The following is a 17232-nucleotide window of genomic DNA, read 5'->3' as shown; positions in this document are numbered from 1 at the left end:
TAGACAAAATGAAAGAGCCCCTGGTAATTTAATAAGAATCCTGGCATGTGGCTTTTTGGCTAAAATTGAGTGTTAAAGCAATTCACTTTTTAACAGTCCCTCTGTAGAAAGGCATATCACATGACCTTGAAAGATGGCTATAATTGCAATGAAGGGAGGGGGCAAGCAGCAGCTGAAGCTCTATCCCCAAACCTGGGTTGTGGACAAAGTCAGAACTGAAACTGCAGCTGAAGCTGCAGCAGCCACCTGTCTTGCCCAACCCCCAGCCCCTTGTACTTGAATCCAAGATGAGGGGCTTTTCCCCCATGTTAAATGGGGGGGGGGAGCCTTGTCTTGGATTTGAGTAAATATGGTAATTCTCAGTGGGTTGCCCAAATGCGGAATGAGCCACTCAAGTGTTTGCTGTGGTTTTCATTTCAAAGGGCATTGCTTCTCCACTCAGCTGGTGCAGTTTAGGGGTCTTGCACAGCTGATCAGGGAGGCGGTGCCTTTGAAATAAAAGCTGCAGTGAACAGCTGGAGCACCTTGGGAGGACCTATGCAGCTGTCTGCTTTGGCACTGTCTATGCCCAGACCCTTCATAAGCCTTCACAGTGGATGGGTAAAGAATTAAATCCTGTGAAGGGTCCAGTTTGTACAGTACAGGTTTGGAGCTGTAAGGAACTAGCAAATGGTTCATTGTTGGCTGAAAGGCACAGGTTAGAAGAGTGTGGTTTGGCTTATGCCATTCCAACTATGTTGCTTAGAAGCAAGATTTTTTAAAATTAATGTAACTATATCTTTTGCTTTGATACCATTATAGCCGAATTAAAGTACTTCACATGGGAATAATTATTTACCTTCTCTTACAGAAAGAAGCCATGCCTTGTTGAGTGAAGGATGTGTGATACATTTAATGTATAAAGCAGGTTTTATTGGGAAAAAAAATATTAGGCCAGTACTTGTTATCCAGGCTCTGCTTCTTCATAGGCCCCATGTTGCTCCAATGGTGCTCTGTTTTACACTATATATGTATTACACATCACTTTTTACATAACCTCCTTCCAGCTACCAGTTAACATTTCCCCCTTTCTCCTTTTGAGCAGCCATTTCCGACCTAGCCATCTCTTGTCTATTCTTTCACAGATGCTCATGTAAACTTCCACTTTCTGTTTCCTTCATTCACTAGAATAGGAAATAATTTTACTTTACAGAAAAATTATGTATTTGGATGTTTGATATCCCCTATTGCATGAGACTGGGGAATTATTTTACTTGAAAAACAATATATTTTAACTACATTCTCCAAAACAACTTAAGCATTTTGACTGTATAATTAATTATCATATACATAATGAATTCAATTTAATTCCCAGGACCATCAGCACATTATAAATCACATGACCAGGAATCACTTGTAACCAGCATTATCTAATTAAGTGTATAAAATGCCATTATGCTGATACATCTGTGACCACTCAACAGGGGGCTATAGAGATGTAACAATACAAGTATAGAAAACTATTACAACTTGCTTGTGGAGACAAAGCTCAGCTACTAAAAAAGGTAATCAAGGCAACCTTAAAGTTAGCCTTAGCAGATGTGCATGATACTACGTATTTTAGTTTGGTTTTTTTTAACTCAGCTATTTGTACATTTGATCCACAAGTGTTACTATCTCCATGCTGGAAAACAAGAAAATTCTTTTGCAACTATTATGGGGTGATAGGTTTCCTTTTTTAGCAGAGATATTTCATAGGCATTTAGACTATGGTATTGGAAAAGACCTGTGGTCCAGCATCCTCCTTTCAGGAGTGCCCTGCTCCAAATATTTCATAAGCCACCCTACTCCCCTCACAGTGAAGCTAGATTAAACTACCTATGGTAAGAGTACCATAGGAATCCATTTATTCCTGACACTGGATGCTCAGACTGATGTACAAGGATCAGTATCTTTTTTGATACAATGCTAAAAAGGGTCTCATTCCACCTTCCATGTACATCCCAAACTTGTACAATTTTGTGAGAATTTTGGGTAAGGAAGGAATTCAGAACTGGTTCCAATTCTTTTGCTGTGATATGTAAAACTAATCTTATAGTTCTAGTAAAGTAAGATGCTCCTCCTCCTTGGAGCACCTCTGCAGGAGGCAGGCAGACTACTATGAACACTGTTTCATGCAAATATGGGGCTGCAGACCTAAGCTGGCAACAGTGCTAAACACTCCCGGGCTACAGACAGAAGTTACATATAAACTGATATAAGTGATCGGAAACTGGTTCAAATCTGTAACACATCAGAAGTTCAGTGCATATAAACTACTTTCAAAGTGGCCAAAATCAGTTTAAGATAAACCTGGATGGATGTAGTATCGCTTAACTGATTTAGGTTAAATCGGTTTATTAAACTTCTGTCCCAGATCCACTCTAGTTTCAAGTTAACTCGCAGTCCTCCAGCATTCCAGGATGCTTTGCACCTCCTTACACCCTCCCCGCCTTGCAGGGTGGGCAGGCTAGCTTTGGCCCAAGCTGTCTGCTGCAGCCAAGCAGGGAGGCATGCTCTAGCATCCCCCAGCTTCTGGCCTGGGCCACTGCAGGCATGTGGCTGCATTTCCAGAAGCAAAGTGAATGTCTGTTCACTTGCTTATCAGTTCAGCCTATGCAGCTTAAACTAACCTGTGAAGACTGAATCAATTCAGTCTTGGGCTTTTTGACTGCCTCTACTTAGACTGGTAGCAGGTCATTGCTGTTTGAACTTAGTGCACAAGAAAAGTATGAGGAGACTTGTGCTTAGGCTGTTTCAAGCTACAGCAAAAGACTCTTGCCCTTCACTCATTTCATGAATCTAGCCAACCACAACAACGTAGTTTCCTCTCAGTTCATTTCCAGTGCTGTGAGCATCAACTGAGCTCAGAACATATCCTTTTCTGACTCCCGTTTACACCCATAATAACCTGCATTTCCACAGATACATTATACATTGTGTAAATGGGAGAACTTTTTTGCCATTTGAAATCAAGAGCTTTCTCTGTAACATAATGAAGCTTTACTTTTCACACTGAAATAAACAGTAGATCAAACCACATTCATTTTTTGGTTTCTTTCTTTCTTTCTTGTTCAGGATGCTGACCTAATTTTTTGCAGATTGTAAATGTTGGGCCACTGGTCTTGTCCAATGCAGTAGTGTAAGTTCCTATTAAATTTCTCTGACAAAAATGTCACCTCATGTCAACTACAAAAGGATTTTCTTGTGTTTCAGGATGGAGATAGAAATACACACGGCTAAAATGATGTAGCAGCCAGCTCTAGTCTGTAATGTAAATTATAGTAGCTATAGCTAACTACTATAGCTAGCTCTACTCTACTATAAAGATAAGAACTATATCTAAAGTTATCGAAACAGAAAATGGAGCAGTATTGCAGATTACAATTCAGATTCTTTCACACCATTGCTGCTGTAATCCATAATGCTCCCTTTGGATTTAATATGGATTTCAGCCACTAACAGCAAAAAATGCTGAATCAGGCCCATTATTCTAAATGTTTTTCTTTGTGAGATTAAGACAATCAACACAATACACTTGCTGTAAGCCTGATACTGAGACAGCAATATGATGTACAGTGCAGGGGATAGAAAACACTGTAAAAGTATGAGTCTTTGAAACACACTTTTTTTCAAGAAAAATGAGAACAGAAGAAAGACAGACTTTTTTTCCTTTCTCCTTCTTGAATAGAGATATTTCTGAGTTATTAGATTTATTAAGGAAATATGCTGGAGTGTCGCTACATTTTGCTATAATAATCATTCTAGTATGAGGGCTATAAAAAGAATATTCCTATGACAGTTTAAGGCCAACTAGTATCTGAAATGTAATATGGCCCTGTGATTAGTGGTGCCACATTAATCACTGATGTCATGAGGCATAGGTGGAGGCTTTGTGTGGAGTACCATGCACACTTTCTCCATTAATAATAACTGGTCCTCCATACTGACTTCTATTGTACTGTTTAGATAATCTTCCTTAGTCACTCCACAGCATGCTATATTTCCAGCAATCAGAGCCATAAACTGTGGGAGTCCAGGTGCTAGAAGCTGGGAATATAAGTGGATTTGAGAATTCCCATGTGTTTAGCGAGGACTTGTTAAATGTGCCCTGATTCTTAACACTTATTTTCAAATCTCAAGAAATGGTGAGGCAGTTACTGAACTGTGTCACTAAATACTTTTTTTCCCTCCTCCCTTGTCCTGTACATTGCAAAGTCACATATACCTGTGCAGTCTGTTATGATGATGATCCTGCACTCACTTTGCCTGGATGAAAATGACCCCACAGGATATCCAGCAATGGAGAAACGAGAAGTAATTGTTGCATTTCATTTATTACAGCAAATTTTCATTTGCTCTCTTTTCTGGATTTCTTTGCCCTAACCATTCCTACTTGTATTTACAATGTGGTCCAGGATGAGAAAGAAAGAAAGAAAGAAAGAAAGAAAGAAAGAAAGAAAGAAAGGTGTGTGTAAGAGAAAGAAAAAGAAAGAATATAACATGTATTTTAAGTGCTTCCAAGTGGAAATATATTTGTTTTTGCCTTTGGCGATGTTTTTGTATTTCTCTTTTAAAATGTTTTTTCCTCATGGGAGTTATCTGAACGTCCCTGGGGAAAACTCAAGACCATAGTGTATATATGAACAAATATGTCTACTCTCTGAGTGTCTGCACATATAATTTTAAGCAAACATATACATACATTTTTGCAACTGCAGGTTCTGGACTACCCCAGAAGTAGATGAGAATGGCAAGACTTTCTGAGTTTAGGACTGCCAGACTGAGGCAGATTGAGTCAAATGTCTTTATAGATACTGAACAACTGATGTTAGGCTGTGCTATGAGAAGTTCAGAGCAGCAAGATAAATCTAGTAATATAGGCAGGAGTTAGAAATATAATAACATAAGAAAGAAAGAATACATTTTAGAGAGAGCACTTATATGGAAGAATAGTATACTAAGAAGAATGGGTTTTCTGTCTATTCAGGTTCCCTGCTGGAAGCCTGTAGAAATACACCTGCAGGATTTAAAATTATAGTAACTAAGCTTCTTGAATGACCACTGTATTTCTTAGCACAGATCCTCGATCCAAACAGCTGAGCTTTCCCAAGAGGTAAGGAGCACAGGAATAAACAGAGTGTTTCTTAGGGTAGAGAATTTTTGTAATGTGTTAAGTGCTGTCATATTAACATGCAGTGAACTTATAGTATTCTCAAAAATGCACACACAAAATAGCCTCAAAGAAAAATGGCCCTTTCACTGTCATGGCTACAGCACCACTCCAGCCTTTGCTGATAAGTCAGACTTAGGCACCACAAAGAAGAATCCTGGGGCTCCTTTTTGTGTTCTAGACATGAGGTGCCCATGCATCAAATGTAATTTATTTTCCTCATGGCAATATTCAGCTCATGAACAGGAATGTCACAATATATAATTTAGTGGTTCATGCATATGTTATTAGTCTCCATTCTAGCTGTTCCAAGCTTATTTGTGTATATGAGTCATTGACAAAGAGGGGGTTGTAAGTAAGGGTGGTGTTATAGGTTACCTTAAAACTATTCTAAAGGCACTTAAAATAGGAGCATTTATGCATTAAAGAGTGTTAAATAGTACTAAGTACCCTCTAAGCATATAAAAGTTATGCCCCATTGGGTAAGGTTATCTTTGAGCCATTGTACTTAGCTAGAGCTAGGGTATGGTTAGTCTGCTCCACAGAGATAAAACAATCAATCTGTAGTCATTCAGCATCCCAGGATGCATAGCTTCTAGTCCCTCTACTCTTGACACACTTTCCACCCTCCCAAGATCTACTGCCAAGGGGGTGGAACTGGCCGCAAGCCAACACCTCCACCAGTGGGTACTATCCCAGCCCACATGGCACCATCCTGGCAACTCCAAGGACCCTAGGAGATCTGACCTGGGCCCTTTGGGTACCAGGGGCCAGACATGTGGCCCTCCCCTTAGAGGGCTATGCCTTTGCTCCATATCTGGGCTGCTCTCCCCTAATCAGGAGGATTTTAGGGGGAGTATGTGGCTTCCCTCCCCAGCCTCCGACTTCCTGGGATTGTGGGAGGTGGGGGGCAAGGAAAGGGCTGCCTAGCGCTGCACATGGTAAGAGCATGGAGCCCAGGGAGGGATGCTTCCCTGGGGTCCATGCTGTCTTTGCACTTAACCCCCAAGACTCCACTCCCAAAGGAGGAGTAAAGTTCTGTCTTCTGGCCCCACACCCCTGCTTGCAGGCACTCTAGTGGCAAGTCACAGTTGTGCAGGTCAGCGATGGCATTAAGCCTTACCCAGCGACTGCTCTGAAACTGCTCTAACTTTAACACTGCCTAGCATTCCACAGATTTAGAATGGTTTCAAGGTAACTTGCAGCAGCTTAGGATGTGCGCTGAAACAGAACAGAAGAAAGAGAAGAGGAGAGAGGTGATTATTCACAGCACAATACTGCAGCAGATTCTCAGTGGAATTACCAGGGTCTTCGGTTTCCTTTAGCTGAGGATTTTCCCTACCAAGCATAGTAGAAAGACCTCTGAATTACGCAAAAAGGACAAAACTAATGGAAAAACCTGATTGAGTTGTTGGTCACATCAGGGTCCTTGGCAGAAATGATTTGTATGGTGGTTCCAATCTCTACATCTTCAGGCACTTCCACAAAATAAAAGCTGGGTTCAAACACAGGCGGCTCATCCACATCCTCCACACTGATGTGTACAGTTGTAGTGTCCCGGAAAGGACCCAGATTCAGGAAACGCATTTCCAGGTGGGGGTTGGCACCTTCAACTTTTAAAGTATAGCTTTTCTTGCTCTCAAAACTTAAGGGCTAAAGGAAGAAAGTAAGACAGGTTGAACACACTTCATTAGAACACCTCCCTCTGCTTCTCTGAAATAAAGTATTTCTCCCTATAAAATAAATCATTATGCAATCTTCTTTTTTCAGTGCTCCATCACATTCTGAGGCTTTATGTCAGATATCGGGGACAATTATTTTTAGATGGAGACAAGAACTAAAATAGCAGCTGTATTAGGAGGAAGGTTCTTTGAATAATGAATTTTTTTGGTTCGGCAGCTGAATGGAAAAATGGCTTGAGAATTCATTTTTGGATTACAGTCAAATCATTAAACACAAAATATTTAGTTTGAATCCAAATGCAAAATTTTCATAGATTTCATAGACATTAGGGCTGGAATGGACCTTGGAAGATCATCGAGTCCTGTTATGCACTTGTGAGAAAAAACAAATGAAATGAGGTGCTAGAGTGACTGAGGTTTCTTACCTGGGATGTGGGAGAATGAGATTTGATCTCCTTCTCTCCCTGACTGGCTCCCGTGCCAATGTCAGCCTATCCTGTTGATGTTGTTTCACGTTGTATAAAGAACTAAACATTCACTGGAGCAAGGACTGGAACCCAGCTGCCCCACCAAACTATTGATTAAAATCCTTCTTCTAGGCCAGAAGTGGATGTGAACGTAGGTCTCTCACCTATCAGGAGAGTGGCTCAACTCCAGGGCATTTTGAGGTAAATCTCTTTCAGTCCAATGTGTTAAAGCTATTCCATTTTGTATACATTACTGAAATATTCATTGAGAGAGAGAGAGGAAGGCCTCTCCAGCCTGATGTTTAGGGTACTTGCTTGGGTCCTAGGCCCTGCCCCAATAAATGTTTATTTATCCAAGTAAAATGGCATCAGCAAGAGAGATTGAAAACAACCTAGCCCAGAACACCATATAGCTTAGTGCAAGGGTCAGCAAGCCCTGGCACGCGTGCCGAGCATGGCACACAAGGCCATTTTGCTCAGCACACCACCACCAGCCCGGACTCTAAGCAGCTGCTGCCAGACAGGGAGCCCAGGCTGTTCCCAGCAGGTGGCTGGGAGGCTGCAGGCCCTGTTGCAAGCAGACTGGGCTCTGTGGGCCAGCTGCAGCTGGGAGGCTGCAAACAGCTGCTTCAGGCTCCAGCATGTCGGCACTCCAGTACCTTTCAAGGTAGACATTGTGGTTTTTTCAGCACTCTGGCCAAAAAAGATTGCCAACCACTATGGATAGAGCACTTTCTTGGGCAGTGAGAAGATCTGGGCTCAATTCAGAAACAAAAATTGAACATTGGTATTCCACATATGGGTGACCAGGCTAAGAGGAGAGCACCTCCTCTTTTTCCAGAAGTGTTTGTGAACTGAGTCCCACAGCTGTTTTTTTGTTGGGTTTTTTTCAGATGAAACTATTTGATGAATATGGATCAACCCACAAACAGATTGGAGGTGGCCGGAACTGCATTTTACAAATAAAATATAAAAGATAGCTAACCCCCCTTTCCCCTGACAACAGGGGAGATCTGTCTTGGCATCACACTGGCAAGGCAATAGCAGTGCCCTTATCTCCCCTGCTTCACCTACTGCATAGTATAGTGAGTTCTTAGTGTTTTTGGTATTGTGCATAGTAATTGCATGAGAGGGTTTGAAGTAGCAATTATTGAGATTCCTTGGAAAATGATTGATTGTGAATTTAGGGAACTTGCCTTGACAGATTTCTAGTCATATATTCCAATGAAGCAGTTAAGAATATTTCACTAAATCAGGTTCTATTCATAAACACAGTGGATGCAGTGGCGACTGCAAGGTTATATGAGGATGGATATCCTTCTGAATATTTTATGTCTTACAGTTGCAATATCTAAACATTCACAAGCTCTTTACTTTTAAAATCTGAGAAGTTTCCATGGTGAAAATCAGTACAGTAGAATCCCCTTAAGCGGCACAGATCCTAAGCCAAACAGCTTTTATGTGAAATCGGAAAGTGCTCCATTCTCAGACCCATATAACATGCTAGGCATATTCCCTTTTGTTATAAGAAATGCTTTAAAAATCTTATGGATTTTCCCGTGCTTCTGTTTTTCGCATGCCTTAGATCTAGGAAGCTATCTTGTATAGGTGTTGAATTTATTCAGGATACAAGCACATAATCAAATTGCTTCAAGACATAGGCAACTGGGAGGGGGTGCACGGGGGTGCACGTGCCCCCCCCAATGGGGCCGACACTGATGCTGTCGGTAGGGCTGGTGCCCCCCCGACAGGGCCACCACCTTCGGCGGCTTCTGCAGGTGCCCCCCCAGATTCAGGAGGCACCAGTCACTCATGCTTCAAGAAAAGCTACTGTGATATTGGGATTACTGTTCTTAGGCAAAAAAATTTAAAACCAGCTTGAATGGGAAATTGTGGAACAAAAAATCACCCACAAACTGGATTGTATTAAGTATGGTTAAAGTATGGTTTAAACATGGACTATGGATTCTTCATTACCTGGATTCATTTTTGTGACCCTTTTTTTCCTGTGGTTTTAATTTTTGTTTGCTTGTCTCTTACTAGTGCCCCCACCCCTTTCTCCCCTATCCCTGTCTCCTCCCCACCATGTCTTTGTATTCTAATTTCTCTGTCCTTCTTATACTCTGCTTTCTACAGGTCCTTTTACAGCATCTGAAATAAGCTTCAGCCTACAAAAGCTTGTGATCTCTCTCTCTCTCTCTCTCTCTCTCTCTATCTTATTTAGCTTCTTTATAAAAGTGCACATCTACCTTACCTTTGGAATGTTATAACATATCAACTGCTTTACGGTAAAATGCCTATGTACATGTTCTTACTCTGTGGAAAATGTGAGATACCTAACTCTTAGGGGTGTGCAAAATGGGCCCTATTCAATTTGGATCACTGTTCCCAATTCAATTCAGCCAAATCCAGATCTGAAGAATCAGCGATTTGGACATAGATGCAGCTTGAAATGTTTTTTCTACATACCCTGAGATACCAGGCATGGCTTGCGAACGCTGCAATGCTGGGGTGGATGGGGTGTCCCACAGGAGCACAGGGGGGCCTCTACATGCTTGGCTGCGAACCCAGAAGTGGACGGGAAATACTTCTGGTCCACTTCTTGGTCTGCCAGGGAGTGTGCTGGGGCCCCCCCTGCACCCATCCCATCTTGGCAATTGGCCACAGGGGGACCCTGGGTACCTCCCCCGGGCACCCTCCCCCCCAGACCCAAGAGGCACCAGTCACCGAACCAGGGGAGCACAGGGGGGGCGCCCCCAGCATGCTCCCTAGCAGACCTGGAAGTGGTCCAGAAATGCTTCTGGTTCACTTCCGGGTCTGCTGCCAAGCATGCTGGGGAGCCCCCCATGCTCCTGTGGACACTCCATCCATCCCAGCATCACAGCATTCACGAGCCGCCTGCTACCTAGAGGTATGTAGAAAAAACATTTAAAGCTGTCTCTATGTCCGAATCGCCGCATCTTTCCAAATCTCTCTGAATCGATTTGGAGGGTTCCAATTTAATTCAGAGAGATTAAAGGGTCCTGTGGTTTGATTCAGATTTGGAGATTCGGCCACCGAATTGGGCTGAATCTCTGCCAAATCGAATCAGGAACCGAAGCTTTGCACAGTCCTACAACTCCCCAAAGAATGTAGGGTAAGTTACCCCACATTGTTGGGTAGAAACATACATAGGGGCAGTCATCATGGAATACAGGGTACACTGTAAGATCATACCCTCAACCTTGTACAGTGTCATAGTAATTTTCCTGTTCTTGGTGCACTATTTCCCCTCAATCTTTGTCATTCTTTTCTGTTTGGAGGAGTAATAATAAAAAGATGATATTAGATGCTTATTGGGTTTGGACGGCAGGGCACCCTGAGCCAGCATGGGGTAGCTGCTTGGCCAACAAGTGAAGTTGGAGGTAGGGCTCCACCTTCCAGATCAGGAGGAGTAAGAGCTTTAAATTTAGACATGGTGAAGTTTTTAAGTGCTTGGAGGACTTCAGGTGGAAGAGATATGAGGTGCTATACATTTGCTGCTTCCAGCTATGTACTAGCAAGGTAGTCAGAGGGAGTACAGGGCAATAATTGATCAAAAATGTAGGTTGAGTGTTCTTGGGGCAAAGGTTTTCTCTAGATGACTTTTGGATTAAAAGGCTGTAGACTTAGCTCCAGAAGTGTTGAAAACCTATTGTGTTTGCACTAACAAATACTATTTATAAACACACCTAAGCCAGCTCTAGCCTACTGTCTCCATTACTGCTACCATGTTCCATTTCCTTCCTACTGAAATGCAGTGCACCTTAGTCAATCATAACCCATTTGCTTTTCTCCTTTACCAATGTGGTCCTGGGAAGCTCCTGGGTGTGCTGGTTACATGTGCACCCAGACCGCAGCACATTGAGCCAGACTGGAGCATCCCTGGCTGGCAGGAGACTCAGGGGGGTAAGCCTGCCAACTCAGGGCTGCTCCAACCAGGCTTGATGTGCTGTGGAGGGGCTGGCTGGGGCATGAGGGTGTTTCAGTGTGGGGTATCTGGCAGGAAGCCCCACACTGAAGCACCTTTGTGCCCTAGCCAGCTGGATCAGCATCTACACATACACTGGTGTGCAAGAAAAAACTACAGCTGGATAGTTCTTGTATTGACAAATGTTACCCTGTTGTGGAATTTATTAGTTTTGTGTGGCCCTAATAGGGGCACATGTATAGACGCTAAGATGTTTACTGCACAGTTAATTAGTCAACTGAACAGTAAGTGTCTTGTGTAGATACACCCTGATTTAGTTAATCTATAAGGTGCAAAATTACCCTGCCTTCTGCCTGATTTCAGACAAACATGACTAACTATCTCTCTAGCAGTTACTTGCCATTCATTGTAAAAAAAGCAGGTAAATGTATTTACATGAGCAAACAACAATTATTATACATCTGGTAAAGAGTGCTTAACCTGAAGCCATCTAAATACATAGGGAGGAAAGACACGGTTATATCTCCTAGAAATTTATGTAAATAAACTTGAGCTAAACACACTGCACTTATCCTAAAAAGCCAAGTTATAAAAAAAAGAACAGTAAAACACATGGAAATACTTAATAGCTATAAAAACAAATATATCCTGAAAGGCCAAACATTTAAAGTGCTTAAGGTAAAAAAAACAAAACAAAAGCAAAAACAAAATAAGTCAATTTGAATGAACTTATCTTCTTTCTCCATAAATACCAGAATTGTGCAATCTCAACAGTTTTGTCTCATGAAGTCATATATCTGGATTTTGCTCTGAGCTTATGGCTGGATTCCCTTAATATTTCCTGTGACTTCACTCCTTCTCACTCCTTTCTTCTACAAATCTGCGGCACCTCCTCCTTTCCTCACATTTCCCATCCACTCAGTTTAAACCTCTTCTCAACACTCAATCAGGATATGCTTTTCTAGCTACAAAATGCATTGCCTCTTTGATGTGCCCTCAGTCTTCTCTTTGATGTGAAATATGCTAGTGAGAAATTTCTGAGGCAGCAAATTATGACTGTAGCCTTCATCCTCCTTCCAGCTGCCTACTGTGCTCCACAGAGAGGTATAGTGTGGATGAATCATCAGGAGCTGCTGTGATGAAGAGAGAACCAGGAACACTTTACTACCTCTTCAGCAAATGCAAGAACAGTTCCTACTTTCTGAATGGAGAAATTGTAGCCCTCTGTGTAAGTAGCAAAGCAAAAGTAGGGGCAAGAGTGGGGCTCTACTTATAGCAACTGACACGGGGTTTTGAAAGGCACCTTGAAGAAGGTGATCATAATTCTTGCAGGGTTGTATCTGGAGATAAGCAAACTCTAAAAATGCTGGTTTTAGCTTCAGCTATAATTGATAACTCCAATTTTCTAGGTTTGGTTTTGCTTTCAGCTATCTGAGCAGCATTATCAATCAAGATTTTCTTTCAGAAATCTATCTTTTGGAGAAAACAGAAAAAGGCAGAAGTTTAAAATTTAAAAAAGACTTGGTCTTGTTTTCAGAATGGATGGGGTTTTCATTTTCACACCTAAGCATTTCTTTCTTAGTAGAGATTGTAGACATCCTTTTTTGTAGGGTGGATCTAAAACAAAAGTGCACATTTCATTCTGGATGCAAATTTCCTAGCTTTATCTTGGGCAGAAGCAAAACCCATAGGGTTTAACACTTCTGGAATTCTGATCTCTATGAGAACAGTTTCACTATCTGGAGTGGAGCGACTAAAGCTTGTAAACAAAAACAATACATATGATATGGTATTCTACTGCAATAGTACACTGGGCAAATAGATGTTATGAACTGTCACAGCACTTTATCCCAATATTGTACAGACATACCGCCTTATTACATGGTAGGTTTAGGCCGCTCCTGGAGCTCTTAACCTCAGGACAGATTGCACGTTAACACCTTTTAAGTGGCTTAGGGCCTTGTCAGACCTGACATTGTAAGCAGAACAAATGTTAATCAGCTTAGTGTTGTTCAGTTTAGTGGAACAGTCACACGTAAAGCTAAGAAAACTTCTCTGACTGGCCCTGATCTGCACAGGTATGACTTGCCACTAGAGCAGGGGCAGGCAAAGTCTGGCCTGTGGTCTGGATCTAGCCGGCAGTAGACTCCATTTTCCAGCAGCCCCTGCCCCCATCTGGGACCAGTTCACAGCTCTTCTCTGACTCTTTGCAGTGGTGACAATGTGGTCCTGAGCCAGGGCAGAGCCACGATCTGCTCCCCTGCCTGGAGTGTGCAGGTTGCAGATCGCAGCTCTGTCCTGGCCCCAACCAAGCTGCTCCCACTGCAAGATCCCAGAGGTACCCGGAGCAGCCCCTGCCCTGCCCTGCCCTACCAGCACCCTACCAGCATAGCTGAGGCTGGTCTCCATGGAAACCCCAGCCTTGCACTATCACAGCGCAGCTGCATCGGGGTCTCCATGGGGAGTCTTATAAGAAAACTCATGAAAAGAAAGTGGCAAATTATAAATGGCTTCTCAAAAGGAGGATTAAAAAGAAAAACTGGGAGCACAACAATGGTCACCAAGGGAAAAGCTTCTTATACAATTTGTGTTAAAGCCAATATAGATGACAAGAAAGATGAAAGTCCAAAATGCAGGATGTCCAGGCCTCAGAGAATATCAGTCAGTCATATAATAAGCAGATATGTCAATCCGGCCAGAAGTGCAGTAGATAAATAGTTAAGGCATCTCACTATAGCTCCAAAGGGATTAGTTTGAACTCTACTTCAGATTTGGGCCAGGCACTGCTACCACTCAGCTCAGCTATAAATGAATATCTAGTCATTCAGGCAGCTAGATATGCTGGTAGCCACATCACTCTTATGTGCCATTGGCAAATGAATCTGTGGTGTTTTAACCACACTAGTCTTACAGGCTGCTAGCAGGGTTGCCAACCCAAGATTTTTTTTTAACTGACAATCTGAAAACTTTTTACTGAAAACTAAGCTTTTTTTACTGACATATGTTTTACATGACACAAATGTAACCTTGGAGGTCAGTAACAGTTAGATTCAAATTTAGGAGTTTAACACCAACATTTAACACAGTCTCACTTGACTTCAGTGATGGCTTTACACCATGCTACCCCCATCCTAGGGGTCCCTTACCCCCAAATCTTGGTACCCATGACAGCACCCCACATGGTGCTGCCCCCATCCCAGTCCACCTCCAACATTACCTCTGATGGCCCTGCTCCCTTTTTTCAGGCATGGACACCCACCCACCCCCTCTCCCCAGTCCCAGCCCCATAGCTCTGCCCATTACAGGCAGGTGATGGGACTCAGTGGCAGCAGGGAAGCAGAGCTAAGGAGGTTCCTATGGACTGCAAAGCCCTAGTGGAGAGCTCTCTGCAGGGTGCTAGGCTGTATTCCTGCTCAAATACAAGGTGTTACTTCTCTGCTCTGTCTGTCTAACAGTTGCATCAAGCGTCATTCTGACAATGTACCCTCAATCAAGCTCACTATTTCTTAGCTTTTTACAGTCAACTCCTTTTTTAATAGACTTTGTTGACAAGCATTTTAAGTCCTCTTTTATAAGAACTGTCCATAAATTTCTGGTCAGTTGCAAACCCTGGCTGCTAGGCTCTCTTGTCATAAGATATGGCATAATGTAAATGCCAGTATTGTGCCCTGGATTATCTGCAAAAAGTGGGGGCTTCAGGTAGGAAAATAGGGGCTGAAACCACAGGCTATAAAAATTATCATGTAGTATGTGTTAATGTGTGTGGAAAAAAACAGAATAAAATATGTTGTTTTTCCCTCAAGTACTGTTTCTGAAGTATATGATAGGGCTGTGTGAAGCTTCAGTTGCTGATTCAATTCAGTGGAGATTCGGCCCAATTCAGTGGCCAAATCCAAATCTAATCAGGAGACTCTTTAATCTCTCTGAGTTGAATTGGAACCCTCCGAATTGATCTGGACAGATTCGGAAAGATTTGACAATTTGGACATAGACACAGCTTCAAATGTTTTTTTTACATACCTTAAGGTACCAGGTGCTCATAAATGCTGAGATGGTGGGGCAGATGCAGCGTCCCACAGGACTGAGGGGCGGGGGGGTGGTCCCCAGCCTGCTCAGTAGCAGACCCAGAAGTGGACCTCCGGTCCACTTCTGGGTCTGCCAGGGAGTGCATGGGGGACCCCCCTGCACCCCCCTGGTTTGGTGACTGGTGCTTCCTGGGTCTGAGGGGGCACCCAGGGTCTCCCCATGGCCAATTGCCAAACTGGGGGGGGCTCAGGGGGGTCCCCGCATGCTCAGCAGTGGACCCAGAAGTGGACCAGAAGTACTTGGTTTGCCGCCAAGCACATGGGGGCCCCCCCATGCTTCTGTGGGACGCTCCATCCAGCCCACCATTGCAGCATTCATGAGTTGTGCCTGGTACCTCGAGGCATATAGAAAAAACATTTAAAGCTGTGTCTATGGCCAAATCGCTGATTCTCCAAATCAGCATCAAATCTTCAGATTCAGATTTGGCCAAATTGAACTGGGACAGTGATCCAAATCAATGAATCAAATCACTGTCTCTGATTCAGGCCAAATCTGAATCCTAACTGAATATAGCCCAATTTGCACACCCCTAGTATATGATAGAAGGCCAGATTTGGAGGTGGGAAGAGGGTAAACAGTGCTTCATTGTGTATTCATCTTTGTTACTGTAGGATATTCTTAATTTGAAAATGCAATAAAAGGATCGCAAATACCATCAGGGCAAGAACTGAAGAAGATCTGGGGCATTGGAAGCATAAGTTTAATACCAACTGTGGGTATTATGTAAGTATTATGTTCCACTACCTTTATTGGAATCTGGTAAGGATATGGGTCTTTCAGAAAGCAACAATTGAGGGGCACTTCTAAAATATCTGCGCAGGTGAAAACATTCTAAACTTGCCGGTCTCTTAATGATTGTGTTCCTTCCAAGATCCCAGGTGGTAGAAGGAAAATAATAATAAAAATCATCTTACAAAGTGCCATAGGCATACACAGAATTATACAAACATAAACTCATGGTGACCGAAAATTAGCTGTAACATACTCTGTTGGTATGCTCCACTTTAATCATTTTTAAGTATTGCAAACTCACATATGCTATAATCTAATAAAAACATATTTCAAATATCCAGAGGCAAGCCTCCCAAATATTAAATCCAATGAAAACTTTCCCTTTTATTCAAAGAAAGAGCAAGAGACATGCAATGAAGTCTTAACTGAATATCCTTTTCAGCAAAGCACTTTGGCACATGCTTAATCTATAGGAAATGTAAGCAAATGCTCAAGCACTTGGCTGGACAGAGATGAACAAACTTAAAAAGAAACATAGGTCTGGAAGCAGACTCTGGTCCATGCTAAAATTACACAGAACCTAAAATGAACCCCTGCTCTATCTAGCTGGGGAGTTAAAGACAGCTGGATATGATGATCTCTTGCATTCTTTTGGCTACAGAAATTAGTGTGCTTTAACCACACTATCCCAATGGCCTGCTAGGGTCAGGAAAGCCATTGACTTGATCTTTGACAGTAGATATGCCTAGAAAAAGGTGTGATAACAGTGTCATAGCATAGAAAGAAAATTTAACTTTCCATCATTTATGTAATATTTAAGAATAATCCTATAGCAGATAGTCTGAGCAACTACTCCATTCTTTTCTGTGTAGCCTGCAGGAAAAAAAAAATAGAAGCAGTTTCACAGCTGCCATTTTAAAGACAGCTTTTTCTAGCCTAATTAGCATTTATGGATCTTCAAGCAGCAATTAAAAAAACTGCCTGTTTTTTATTGGTTTATAAATAATTCTAGGGCTTGCTTTATTATTGTTTGTAGGACATCACACTGAAAAATGCATACAGTTCAAATTCAAATATTGATCTAATCACTTGCGTTGTAGGGTAATTAAGCTACAAAGGTTATTT

The 17232-nt window shown here is 42.3% G+C and overlaps 1 protein-coding gene across 1 annotated transcript in view; it reads right to left on the bottom strand.

The window, feature by feature from the left end:
• CDH20 (cadherin 20) overlaps positions 1-17232 on the bottom strand; it is a 131163-nt gene that overhangs the window by 34012 nt on the left and 79919 nt on the right. Inside the window, exon 8 of the mRNA XM_019521597.1 lies at positions 6591-6844. Coding sequence (XP_019377142.1) covers positions 6591-6844 — 254 coding nt within the window. The remainder of the gene's footprint in view (positions 1-6590; positions 6845-17232) is intronic.

This window comes from Gavialis gangeticus, unplaced genomic scaffold (genome assembly GCF_001723915.1).
Source record: "Gavialis gangeticus isolate Ggan-Ray unplaced genomic scaffold, GavGan_comp1, whole genome shotgun sequence".
Lineage (NCBI taxonomy): Eukaryota > Metazoa > Chordata > Crocodylia > Gavialidae > Gavialis > Gavialis gangeticus.
This window is presented reverse-complemented; position numbering and strand designations above follow the sequence as displayed.